We start from the raw sequence: 12,841 nt of genomic DNA, 5'->3' as shown, positions 1-12,841 counted from the left end.
AAAGCGTAAACTGCACAAAGTTATGTTATATCGGATAACATAAGTTAAAATAAGCTTCATTCCTTTAATAAAAGAGATCCAGAGTTAAACCAAACGCATAAAAAAATAAAATTAACTCCTTTTATAAATAGAATGAACGCAAATGTTTTAAAATTATTTTATGCTTTTACTTCTAATTACACTAAAAACAAATTATATGCAATTTCATATGTATTTACCCCTTTTTTCAATACTGATTGTTTGTTGATGAAAAATTATTTTAACTTCTTAAGAACTGATTTGGTCACCTTGTGTACAGTTGTCTCCTTGGTAACCTCTATCACAGCCATTCAAGCATGACCCGTTTACGTGATGACATTGTTCTTTATCAAGACAAACCCCACATGACTGAGCACAGTTTAGTCCAAATGTACCACCGTCGCATTCTATAGAATAGAAGTATCTCAAATGCAAAAAACAAGAAATTTCATCTACTTCAGTTGTTTATTCAACCTGCTTGTTAATTGATTTATGTTCTCTTCATTTTGACAAAGCAATAACCTTTTGAATGTAAGTATTACTTGATTTCACGAAGTAAATTTTTATTATAAAGGTAATGACTTAAATTTAATATAAATTGCATTTCTTTAATTATAAAATCAAAGGATGTTTCCTTTTGCATTGTTTCACAGGTCTGTGTTTGTTTAACTTTTAATATGTATATTTAATTGTTTTAATGATATAACTTTTTAAAAAATAAAATGCATCAAACATTATATTTGTGATATTTTTATTTATTTATATTGAGATTTTTTAAAAACAACAAAAAACTCTTATTGGAATCAAAATTAATGTGAAACGAACCAACGTGGGGTCTTTACATTCTTCTTAGTTGACTCATGTTTTTATCTTATCATATTAAATAATCTTTAAGGAGAAACAATTTCTATATTGATATCGAAATCCATTTTTTTGTGAATATTTATATAAGATTTATAGTTTAATTACTTTAACTGACCTTGATCACACTTATTCCCTTGAACACCAACGTCACATCCGTTCGGACAACTTCCGTTCACGTGATTACATTGTTCTGCGTTGCCACATTTACCACAAATCATATTGCACTCAGGTCCGTATCTATTATTATCACACTCTGAAGATAATGAAATAAGTTATTTTTGTCCAGTACAGTAATTTTACGTTGAATTTTTAGAATAATTTTTATAAAACTTTTGTCAATAATTATCTTTTAATTTCATTTCAAATGTGCTAAAATATACAATTAACACTTTGATAAATTACTGAATATATTGTTCAACACTTTCCATAAACTGTGCGTCCATGGTGAAAATTTTACACTGTCTTGCAATCCATCATGATCATATTTGGTGATAACACGGACAGTATAATCTCTTGTAATGTTGTAAAAATCAGCGCATGATAGAGTGTTTTGTAAATTAGAAAACATTCATTTCTGTTAGAAGTTTTTAAAAGGGATCCTATGTAATTTTTTTTTTACTTTTACAGAGATGGGATCGGGTGCTAAGGAGGAGTGGGCATCTCCTGCCGACTGGTCACACCAACGGTTGCTCCTTGTCATTATAGGGAAATAGAGGAAAAATACGTCGTCAAAATCAGTGTAAAGTGTTAAATAATAGACTGACAATTAGCGTTAAAACGTCAATTTATCTTAAGATTGATGTCGTCATTGTTGCTTTATCCCGTACTCATTAAATATAATAATGGCATGATTCACCTTCTAATTTGTACTGTTAATTAACAAAACGAAGATATATTGATAATTTTAAATGTCTAATTTTGTCACACTTCGTCCCTTTCCATCCTATCTAATATCCACCTTGACATTCCCCTGTCTCTCTGTTACATCTACCACGGACTCCACAGTTAATGCTAAACCTGTCTTCACAGTTGTAGTCATAGCGTCCTCTAGGGATATTGGAATTTTGTCTAATGTGTGAGTCATATAGCATGATGCAAGTAATAATGAAATTTTAATGAAAGATAATTTAGGGTTATTGAACTTTGTCTGTTGTCTGTTCAATGGACTTTATAATAACCAATATTTGCCCAAATAATCAAAATTTGACGAAGTATTATTAAATTTTGTTCTAAAACACGGGGGAACATGCTGACTTCAAAGCACTGAATATTTTTATTAGCAATGACGTCATGTATTTAAAATGACATCAGGGAATTAACGTAAAATTGAAATTTTCATAATTTCTACAGAAATTTGTAAATATTGCGTCGATTTTGAAAGTAAAAATCACTGAGCGCAAATCTGCTCGGGATCAATCTTTTGATATTATGTGTAGAATAATAATATCAATTAAAAAATGCAAATATTGTTCCTGAGCAGACCTGCGCTCTATAAATTCTAAAGCCAAAAAAAATAATGCAAAATCTGACTAGTTTGTGACATCATAAAAACAAAATTTGCCACTAACCTACTTTGAAACTATAAAATGTTTGTTACTTTATATTTCTTATACAATTTATACAAATCAACAAATTATAGAATTGTTCAAAGTACCAATAAACACAAATTAAGAAGAATTTTCAGTTTCGGTATTTAAATTAACATTTGCCTGCAAGTGTTCAATATTGCATCATTTCAATGAAACTACCTAGCCTTACAATCTGCTTATTGAGGTATCATTGAGGTTAATATGTATTGAATTATGAATTAACAATTCAAATTGTGCGTGAAAATAAACACTTCTAACCTAGAAGCCACTCTTTATCATAAGTCTGCCTTCGAGATGTTGACCAGACGACATTTCTTGTTTACAACGGGGCGCTCGAAATTGAACGCTCGTATTCGGAATGTTTTGGGCATACTTATATACATTGGCTGCAACGTTATTGTTGACAAAACAATCGTGTAGAATCGTTCGTGTATCGTGCGTGGTCATTCGTGTAACGTGCTAGATCGTGCGTGTATCAAACTCAATCGTTTGCGGTTTTAATCGTGCGTGATTGTGCGTTTAGAAACGTGTAAATTTCGTTTTGTAAGTTTTTATCGGAACGTCATTTGTTAAACAAGCATTTCGTTTGTATTTTATTTTTATATCCAAATACAATAAATGAAGCTCAATTTACATTAATTGAATGTAGAACGAACTAATTATCGCTTGTAAACTAACAATATAGTAAGTCGTACAATATTAGGATCTCGTCAAATAGCGTGACTTATTATGATAAACCGTACTTAGATGTTAAACTTTTTTTCTGATGATCATTCTTGTTTACTGCTAATTGTGGTCAAAATGCTTTTAAAATTTTCAAAAAATCAAAAATAAATATTTTTACAAACTAATATTAAACATTTTTCAAACCTTACATAAATGTATAGTCGGGAAATGTACATGCACATGACATGATTTTCAGAGTTTTGTTTATCAGTTTTTATCTCCTGGGCTAACTTTTAATTTATTTTTCAAAAATTAAAAAAGAATTGTTTATAATTTGCAATTTCATTTTTAGAGATTCATAAGCATATTGAATAAATGGAAAATATTGATATAACTTGTAATTTAAGTCATTCCATGCTGCCATTTTTTCCCAGTCGTATTCACCTTTCTGCATATTATGAAATCCAATTCATTCTTAATTATTTTACGGTTCCCATACTACTATCTTCTGACAGAAGGAAAAAAATCGGTTTTCTTACGTCGGAGAATTTCCTAAATAATTATTTATAATCTAAAATAACAAATAAGTCTAACATGTATATTTAGTTCCAGAAATATCCATTTCCGTTTTATTATTTCCCGGTATATCCATTTTGACAGCTGCAGACTTCAGGGGCTACGCATCTACCATGACCATGACAAAAAATGCTGCATATAGCTAAATAAAAAATCTAGACCTGATAAATTAATTGGATATGTTAAGAAGTTGGATACAGATTTCTTAAAAATGTATACCCAACTCTGTATCATTAAATTTTATTGTTGGATTTGTGCATTCACGAGACAGTGTGATGCGTTATGTTTCCTGAATCCATATCACCTCTCTCTGAAACGGATTACGTATATCCTTCTTTTTTGCATTAAAAAGTTCTATATAAATTACTTTGTTTCATTGAATAAAAGAAGTGCGAAGCGTCTGATGACCCGCGCCTTTCAATGAATGGGGCAGAACTTTTTGATGTCTTAACGAGTGTCATCAATCCTCTCCAACATGTGAAATTAATTTAACATTCGTCTATTAAATGTAGAGTGGGTTGGATAAAATGGCATTGACAAGCGCGAATCGGCAGATCAAAAAGGAACCTCTTTCGTGTTACTGCTTTATTTACTTTGTTGATATGCAAATGTCAACTCGATATCATCCAGAACCCAGATCAAGATATTGTAGTAAAAATATATACAGGTAAGGTGTAATTGAGTACTTACGTAGACAAGACAACAAAGAAAGACTCTCTTTATATCCATGGCAACATCTCTTTCTGAACGTATAGCGATATCTTGTCACCCATTTATGAGCCCAGCTATATAAAGTTTATAATAAAAAAATCTTCAAAACGTCATAAAGTTTCTTTTCCAGATTTTTGCAAATATTTTTCACAGTGCTTATTACCTGTATTCTAAGTACTTTATAATGTATATTATAACAATACAAGAAAACCTTAAAAAGCATTAAAAGGGACTTGTAAAAGTTTTGTCTACGTCTTTGAATCCATGGCGGGGATAAGGGATATAAAGACAGTTTAGAAGGGAACTTAAAAGTTATTTATGTTGTTTTCTGTTTCTCATAATGTAATTTGTTTGTGGTACACTAGTCTTTTGTTCATATAAAAAGGAAGACTATTATATCTGCTATAAAAATTGGGAAATGAGAGTATTCAATGTTTCGTGTGGATGTTACACTATTAACAAAATTATAAGGGTATCAGTATTTAAAAAAATTATTCTGAAATACAATAACAAGTGCAATCTGCTTTATATATTTTATGAGAACAATTCTTACCATATGTTAAATACTCTATCGTTGCACACTTCTATCTGGTACGGTTCTAATGTTTTATATTGGATTGTACAACAGGTAGCGATACTGAAAAGATAGATATTCTTCTGTAAGACTTTGGCAAAATATACAGCACTTCAAGGACATTTTTTTTATTTATTATCTAATTAAAATAATTGAAGTATTTTAAACTCAACAACTTACTTGACGATATTTTGCGAAGAATAATGATATTCTAATGCAATTTTCATTAAAAGCAGGTTTGAGCTGAAGCTATGACTTTTTTTCTATTTTTTAAAAATCAATTCTTTTTAAAAAATTCCACGTAAAAAAAAAATTTTAAGAATGAAGTGGAAGAGGGTTCTTATATTCAAAATAAGAGAAAAGAGAAAGTAATATTCATTTTAGTAAAGATGGCATATTTTAAGTGAAAGTGTTGAAAGCTATTTGGTTAATTTGATTAAGTACTGCAAAAGGAAGCAAAATGACTAGTTATACATACTTATTGTCAATAATCAAGCTGATTGATTCCTTTTGTAACACGTAATGTCTTACCAAAAGAACCTTTTGTTGCAATACAACTAGTACCGTGATACTCAATCATGGACAAATATATTTTTTACTCCTGTATACTAATTGTCTGTTCTTTAAGTCGTTGTTCATAATTTGTTCTCTGCTTTTAAAATATGTAAATATTATTGCTTTAACTTTAACTTTTAACTAATTTGTAAAAACCAGAATTTTCTTCCAGGCATGTGATTTTTCTATTTTTATTCGTAATATGTATATTAAACACAGTTTTGCTTATATTTCTGTACTGAAATAGGGAAAATAAAATACAGCTGGTAAAAGTGGAGAACATTTCCATTTAAACAAGTCTTCACTGGTCTCTTTATTTTCGGTATTTTCTGAGTTATCGTAGTTTAATTTAGAACCTCCGTGCAATTTTTGTGGGAAATTCGAGCGTAGTCTATATTTTACGTCAAGGTCGATTTCTTTGCGCCTCTTATCCAGTATGCTTCTCTTCCGAATCAGAAGAGAAAAAAATCGTACGAACGATTTTCTAAAATCTAAAATTAATTACTTTTACTGCTTGGAATATTTAGGAAAAATAATAGCAATTTTTATTTGATACAACAGACATATAAAAATAAAGAAGGACTCTCTCTCTCTCTCTCTCTCTCTCTCTCTCTCTGTTCAATAAAATCTATGACAGCACATTACTTATTTAGATTTGAAAATTCAATCCATTACACATAATTTGATTGCCTCTTTCCATCATCTTGTCTGAGTATAATCACGGCCGGGAAATATCTACAAATACATGTAGAAGTTAGCTAAAGTTATCATCATAAAATAATAAAAATGACACAAATTTTTTAAAAATATTTTGCATTAGAATTTCAAAATACTAGTGTATTTATGCAATACGTCAACGGACAATTGTAAATGAAAAAAGAAAATCGGTTATTTAACTCAGAATCGCCTTGGCACGGAAGTACATGCATGGTTGTTTCAACCGGGTACAGTGTAATTAATTCATTCTATAAGTAGTAGTTTTATCTTCTACAGTCCACATTATTTTACTAGTTAAAAGAATAAGCATATCTACTACATAAATAGATTAATTATATATTCATACTACATGCGTTCGGTAACAAATACACTTTTACGGCAATTAGAATTTTTTAATTAAAATATCGATTTGAAACATATGTATGTGCAGAAAAAATGTTTTTTTATTTATATATTTTTTATTTATACTTTAGCACCTTAAATTAGAATTATAGAATAATAGAATAATTTCAATGCAATGAAAAGATCGGAGGCATTCCGAATAGATCGTTCATCTTGCGTTCACCGTTCAGTTTGCGCTCGAGTGCGAGCTGCGTTCGCGCTCAGTTCGCGTCCTACGTTCACCGTTCACACATCGTTCACCAAGTTGCGTTCAGCGTTCGCATATCGTTCACTCGCCGTTCGCTCTGCGTTTGTTCAGCATTCGTTCACCGTTCAGGTGGGAAAGTAGAACGTTTCAGGGACTGTAAGGAACATCAACAAAATAGCTTCGGCGCAAGGGCATACTCTACTTTTGTCTTCAGAAACAAGTTATTATTAGACGCAGAATATTACAAGGATTTATAATATTGCTGCACAAATGTCCACAGTGCAATTGTTTATTATTCAAAAGTTCTAAGTTGAAACTGGGTAAAAAATCACTGTCTTGTGTAAGTTTCCTAAAATTTTTATCAATTGAGAATGCGCCTAGGATTTTATTCATTTTTTGATAACATTCTTCATATTATTTTACTTTATTTATCAAAAATTATATAAAATATGCTCTTGCGCCAGTGTAATTATGTTGATGTGTTTATGATCTTGAATAGAAAAAATCAATTACGTCATAATTTGACGTCATAATGTGCAGTTGCTTTACAAGGTTGTGTGTACTAACTATGTATAAGAAAATAAGCTCGAACCTTCTCTTTGTAAAAATTACACAAATTATGCATTTCTATAAGCTCATTTGCATAGAAAAGCCTCTACCTGGACTTAACTTTCTTCCGTCATTCAACCATCAAAAAAATTATTTTATGATGACAAAATTCTTTACAATACAACGCACCGTTTTCTCAATCTGGAAAAACTGTGTTTACTGATCAATAAAATATTTTGGTTTGATGTACTCCGACCCACATTTTTCAAGGTGAGTAGGTGGTTTATATTTTTTGGGGGGTGGGGGTGTTAAACTGCTGAAAAATTGATAAAAATCATTGATTTCCTAACACATTTCATAACTACACAAGTTGTTTTTTATAATCCTACTGAAATTATATATCTCTGCTTTGAAATGAAACAATTTCAAAAAAAAAAATAAAATAAAAGTTCAAGGTGCTGAAAAAAATGATTAGGTAAGGACAATTTTGACGGGTCCTCAGAGTATGTCAAACAGATCAATTTTTATTGTTGGCCTGAATTGAATTTTTATTAAATCACTAAACATAAAAAGTTTCTTAAACTGTGGTTTGCGACAATGGGTTTGAATAAATTCGATTTATTTTTGTGTTGTTAAAGGCCCTTTCAAAATTGGCGCACGAGCACTTTACAACACTTTGCGATCGGAAAATTTTAGCTTCGCACGAGCTTTCGCATACCTTGAACGCTGTCTCGCATTCATTGCATGTGTTTTAGTGCAGGGACGTAGCAACCTGGGGGGCCAGGGGGCCAGCCCCCCCCCCTACTTTTTTTGCCAACAATACTTTTACTATTGAAAAAATTCAAAGGCTGTTGCCCCCCACCCCACTTTATACTAAGGCAAAGTATTATGAAGGAAATAAAGTATTGTAAGCTTAAAAAATGGATATCGAAAGGAATTGGTATTGAAAAAAGTTTATAAACTTGTTATTTATTACTTATACATACATTTGAGACAGACAATTCAATATTTTCGAATTTAAGACGTTATTGCACTAACCGTCCGTCGTAGATTTTGAAAAATGGCTCAAGGTGTAAATTGGCTTGCATGGCGGTTACGCTTCGAATGCATCAGGCTAAGTAATCTGTTTCGAAGGGAATATTTTGTGAAAGGCTACTTTTGATCAGTAACAGTGAACAGATTGTTGTCCGGGAATATTTTTATTCGTGAAAAATGATAATCGATGCTGAAAAGATACAAGAAACACGTCCGAAGTTTGATGATAAAAATGGAGGAATTTCGGTCGCTGGAAAGGGATGGATGGATCCGATGGATTGAAGCACTTGTCCGAGCCAGTTAATTTGCAATTTGATCAAAAACATTCTACGGTTTCAGTAACTTAAGGCATACTTATCGTAAAACACTGATAAACACGGAGACACTGGCGACAGCTTTACATTGAACTACGAAAACGCCGAGGTGTTTGGCAGCTGTTCATGGCATGATTGCGATGATATTTTTCAACAGATTTACACATTTATCGTGAGTAAAATTTAAAGAAAAAATAAAAGTTTATCATTAAAATTTAACCAAAGGTCTACCCCCCAAAATAAGGATGAACATTAGAGACTGTGCAGCTGACAAAAGTGTCTGAAGAAAAATGAAAACAACGCTAGGCTCCTAGTTTTGTTTATGTACACAGGTTGAATCGATAGCTCAAAAACTGTATGAAAAACTTGTTTACATTTGAAATAAAATAATTATCATTTTACTTGCTTATTTTTTATTTTCATTTTTGTACATGAAAAGGAAGTAGGGGCCTAGAACAGGTCATTTCATAATTTATGTATACCGGTAGATATTATTGCGCCGTGTGATTAGGTCACGTATTGACCTCTGACCTCTGACAAACTTCATACAAAATTGAAGATATTTTCTCTCTGTATGTTTATATAATAGAGAGATACCACAAATGTATATATTATAATATGAAAAGTAAATTGAAGACCATTTCTTTTTATGTCCCCGTAATCGAAGATTCGGGGGTATATACATGCAGTTTTATCTTGTCCGTCTGTATGTCTGTCTGTCTATCTGGCGGTCTGTTTGTCCGCAAAAACTTTAACCTTGACCATAACTTTTCATTTATTGGAGCTATGACTTTCATATTAAATATGTGTATTCTTTGTGACAATACCTTACTTTGGGTACCACCAAATTTGACCTTTTGACCCATTTTACACAAAAATGCCAAATTATTACTTTAGCCATAACTTTTAAACGGTAGATACTAGTACTCTTATACTTCACATGTGTATTTTTTTGGGCATGACCTTTCAATGGATATTAAAAACTTTGATCTTTTGACCTTGACCTTGGAGATTTCCGCACTTATGAAAAAATCTTTAACCTTGGCCTTAACTTTTGAACGGTAAGGGCTAGGATTTTCATACTTCACATATGTAATCCTTGTTACATTAAACATTTCTTAAGAAACCATCAACTTTGACCCTTTGACCTTTGAGTTTGACCTGCCTTTCAAAAACTTAGCCATTATTTTTTAACAAGTGGTGCTAGGGTTTTCCTATTTTGCAATTGTATTTCTTGTGATCAGACCCTACTTTGGGTACCAATATATTTAAATTGCATTTAAGAAAAGTTTAATATTCGCTATGTTGCCATACAGTGGCATAGCTGTTTCACAAACACATCTTTTTATACATAAGAGGAGTTGTGGATAAAAGATGGATTCCCCAAAGCGTAACAGACGGACGGACAGACATCCCAATCACTATATACCCTCCCACTTTTCAAGCAGAGGATATAATAATATATAATACTGCTGATTTTTTCTGTAAATACGATGATTTTCACCATCGAAAAACAATGTTTGTCTAACCCTGCAGGCTCGTTAAATCTTTTACTCCATTAGATTCTGAATAATTGCATTGATGACCTTAAAATATAGCTATAATTGTATAATGTTATGAGATCAACATATCATCAATTTATTCCCAATAAGCTCAGGTGAGCATTTTAGCCAATATGCTTCTTTATCTAATTTTTTTTTGCCCCCTAAAAATTTCAGCTTTAATCTACAGGGAGTCATTTTTCTACGGGTGTCATTTTTCTCCAGGTGGGTTCTGCCAATTTTTAGGGTGGCAACACTTTTTCTACGGGCAAAAGGGTCATTTTTCGCCGTAGAATATTGACCGCGGTTCATTTTTTGCTGTCGAAAAATTACCCCCGGTCATTATTTGATGGGGGTTATTATTCGTCTTTACACCGGCATTCCAAATGGAACAGCTATCCGGCCCGAAAACTATCTTTAAATTCAGAAGAATGTACATATTAAGAAAATGAATGACATGTGTTGACATAAATTAATTATTATACATCTATTGATAATACTCGAATTTGTTTGGCTGGTGAGAAAACTTTAAAACACAACAATGACTCCAAGCGGTACTGCTTACAGCAATAATGACCTAGGAATCATTGCACGTGGGATATAATGATCTGTTCATTATTATTAATGACCGCTAAATAATGACCTCTTAATCAAAGAATCCTTTTTGAGTGAAGTTAATGCATAAAATGATAAATTATTATTCGAGAAAAACAACATGCTTTTTTTTTTTTAAATTGTGCATGGTCTGTTTTGTATTACCATATAGAATGCGGTAAAATTTTATTGTTAAGGATAGATGATACAAATAAACATATGTCAAAAAATTTGAAAATAACAACTATCGTAATGTTTAAATGATTAAAATGAAAATGTTTCACCGCGTAGTTTTTAATTCTTTATTCAAAATTTCACAAAAATGGGATTTCAAATGAAAAAAAATATTTGTATAGATTAATTAGGATGGCTTCAGAAGGCCAGACTTTTGAACATCACAGAAGGTTTACAATTTCTATATGTTCAAGAAATTTGGCATTTGCCTCATTTGAAATGAAATTAGGCCAAAAAAGATATACCAATCCAGGCATCCATTTTTTGTTTGTATCACCTGTCCTTAATTTAAAAGATTTACTCATTTCAAAATATCGTTACAATTCAGTTTAAAGAAATGTAAAAGCGGCTCTTTAAAGAGTTGAATTCTGTGTTAGATTTTGACTGTGTAGAGGAAAAGTAATTGCTAGTTTTAATAATGTTTGTCGCTATCAACCAAATATTGTTTTAATCAGTAAATCAAGATGCAAAAACTTACACGAAGTGCAAACGTCAATGTAAACAACTTCACTATACAGAGTAAAACGAATCCCGATCCCGAAATTGATAACGGTAAGAGATTCATACTTTTCAATATATATCGGTATAATAAAACAATTGATTACCCTTTGTGAGTTCAATATGGTGAAATAAGGAACCTTGACCAGGCCCACTCTATGACCTGCCCAAACCTCGGCGGCTTCGCGGCCTTGGTCAGGCCAGGTCACCTCGTGGGCAAGGTCTCGGGTCCTTATTTCACCATGTTGACCTGAAAAGGGGTAATTAATTGTATTATGTGTGAAAGATTCATATAGATGGAATAATTAAATATACTCAATGATTCTTTGATGATTGTACATGAAAAAACGTATAACAATACAATGTTGTTTTAAGAGATTAGCCGTTCTTGAGCAAAGCACTCTGTCTCTTTGTTATAACTAATCTAAAAGTGTCAAATGTCCACTAAACAAAAAAAAAATATATGAAATTCAAATTTAAACTGTTAAATACTTCATTACCGCCTTTTCGAAATTGATTAAAATTCTTTACTATGCACAAAAGTTCTAATAGTTCTTGAGGATAAGGTTCTTAAAATACATTGTTAGTTATTTACTGTCGTACCATTCTAGACCTCGGGAAACTAATGCATATAGACGTTATCAACAGGAAATCACTTAAGTCAATCGCTCAGGTTAGCTTGAAAGATTAAAAACATGACGAGAGAGAGAGAGAGAGAGAGAGAGAGAGAGAGAGAGCTGCTGATAGTAGTTGTTTTCTATAAAAAAAAAATCAGTAAGAATATACACAATGCTACTTACTCAATTTGACTGAACAAAACCCAGAATAAGGAGCAGATAAACATGCTGCTCATGTTGACTACCAGAAATCAAACCGCCTGATTTCTTTGACAGTGTAGAAACTCTTACCACGGGAGTCTTTTATTGCAAGACAACGCGGAAGAAAAAAACGTCATCACTAAAAAACCGGAAAAAATATTTCCCTTCAATGCACTCAAAATTAGCTGTCTCTATTGTTGCTGCAGTTGTTTCTATATATATATTTTTTTGTTGGTCATTGTTTGTTTTACGCAACAGGCATTGTTTTTTAATAACGTTAATGAAAACAATGCCGAGTTGAATATCAACAAATGACCTTAATGACGTTTTAAAATACTATGAATAAAAACAGTCTTCCTCATATTGAATACGGTTTTTTTTTTATTGTTCTTGCTGTTT

At 31.6% G+C, this 12,841-nt stretch overlaps 1 protein-coding gene across 1 annotated transcript; it reads right to left on the bottom strand.

Annotated features, from left to right (window-relative positions):
* Positions 1-287: 287 nt before the first annotated feature.
* LOC134229788 (multiple epidermal growth factor-like domains protein 11) lies at positions 288-12,511 on the bottom strand (the record flags this gene model as incomplete). Its single annotated transcript, XM_062711571.1, has 5 exons — positions 12,425-12,511; positions 4,978-5,061; positions 4,404-4,498; positions 998-1,135; positions 288-425 (listed from the first exon to the last, which is right to left on the bottom strand). Coding segments are annotated over exons 1-5 (508 nt in total), but the record flags the coding sequence as incomplete, so codon positions are not given.
* Positions 12,512-12,841: the final 330 nt, after the last annotated feature.

The sequence above is a fragment of the Saccostrea cucullata genome, unplaced genomic scaffold (genome assembly GCF_032062105.1).
Source record: "Saccostrea cucullata isolate Sc308-1 unplaced genomic scaffold, CSIRO_AGI_Scuc_v1 ctg4992, whole genome shotgun sequence".
NCBI lineage: Eukaryota > Metazoa > Mollusca > Bivalvia > Ostreida > Ostreidae > Saccostrea > Saccostrea cuccullata.
The sequence above is the reverse complement of the archived record's forward strand: the minus strand, read 5'-3'. Positions and strand labels throughout refer to the sequence as shown.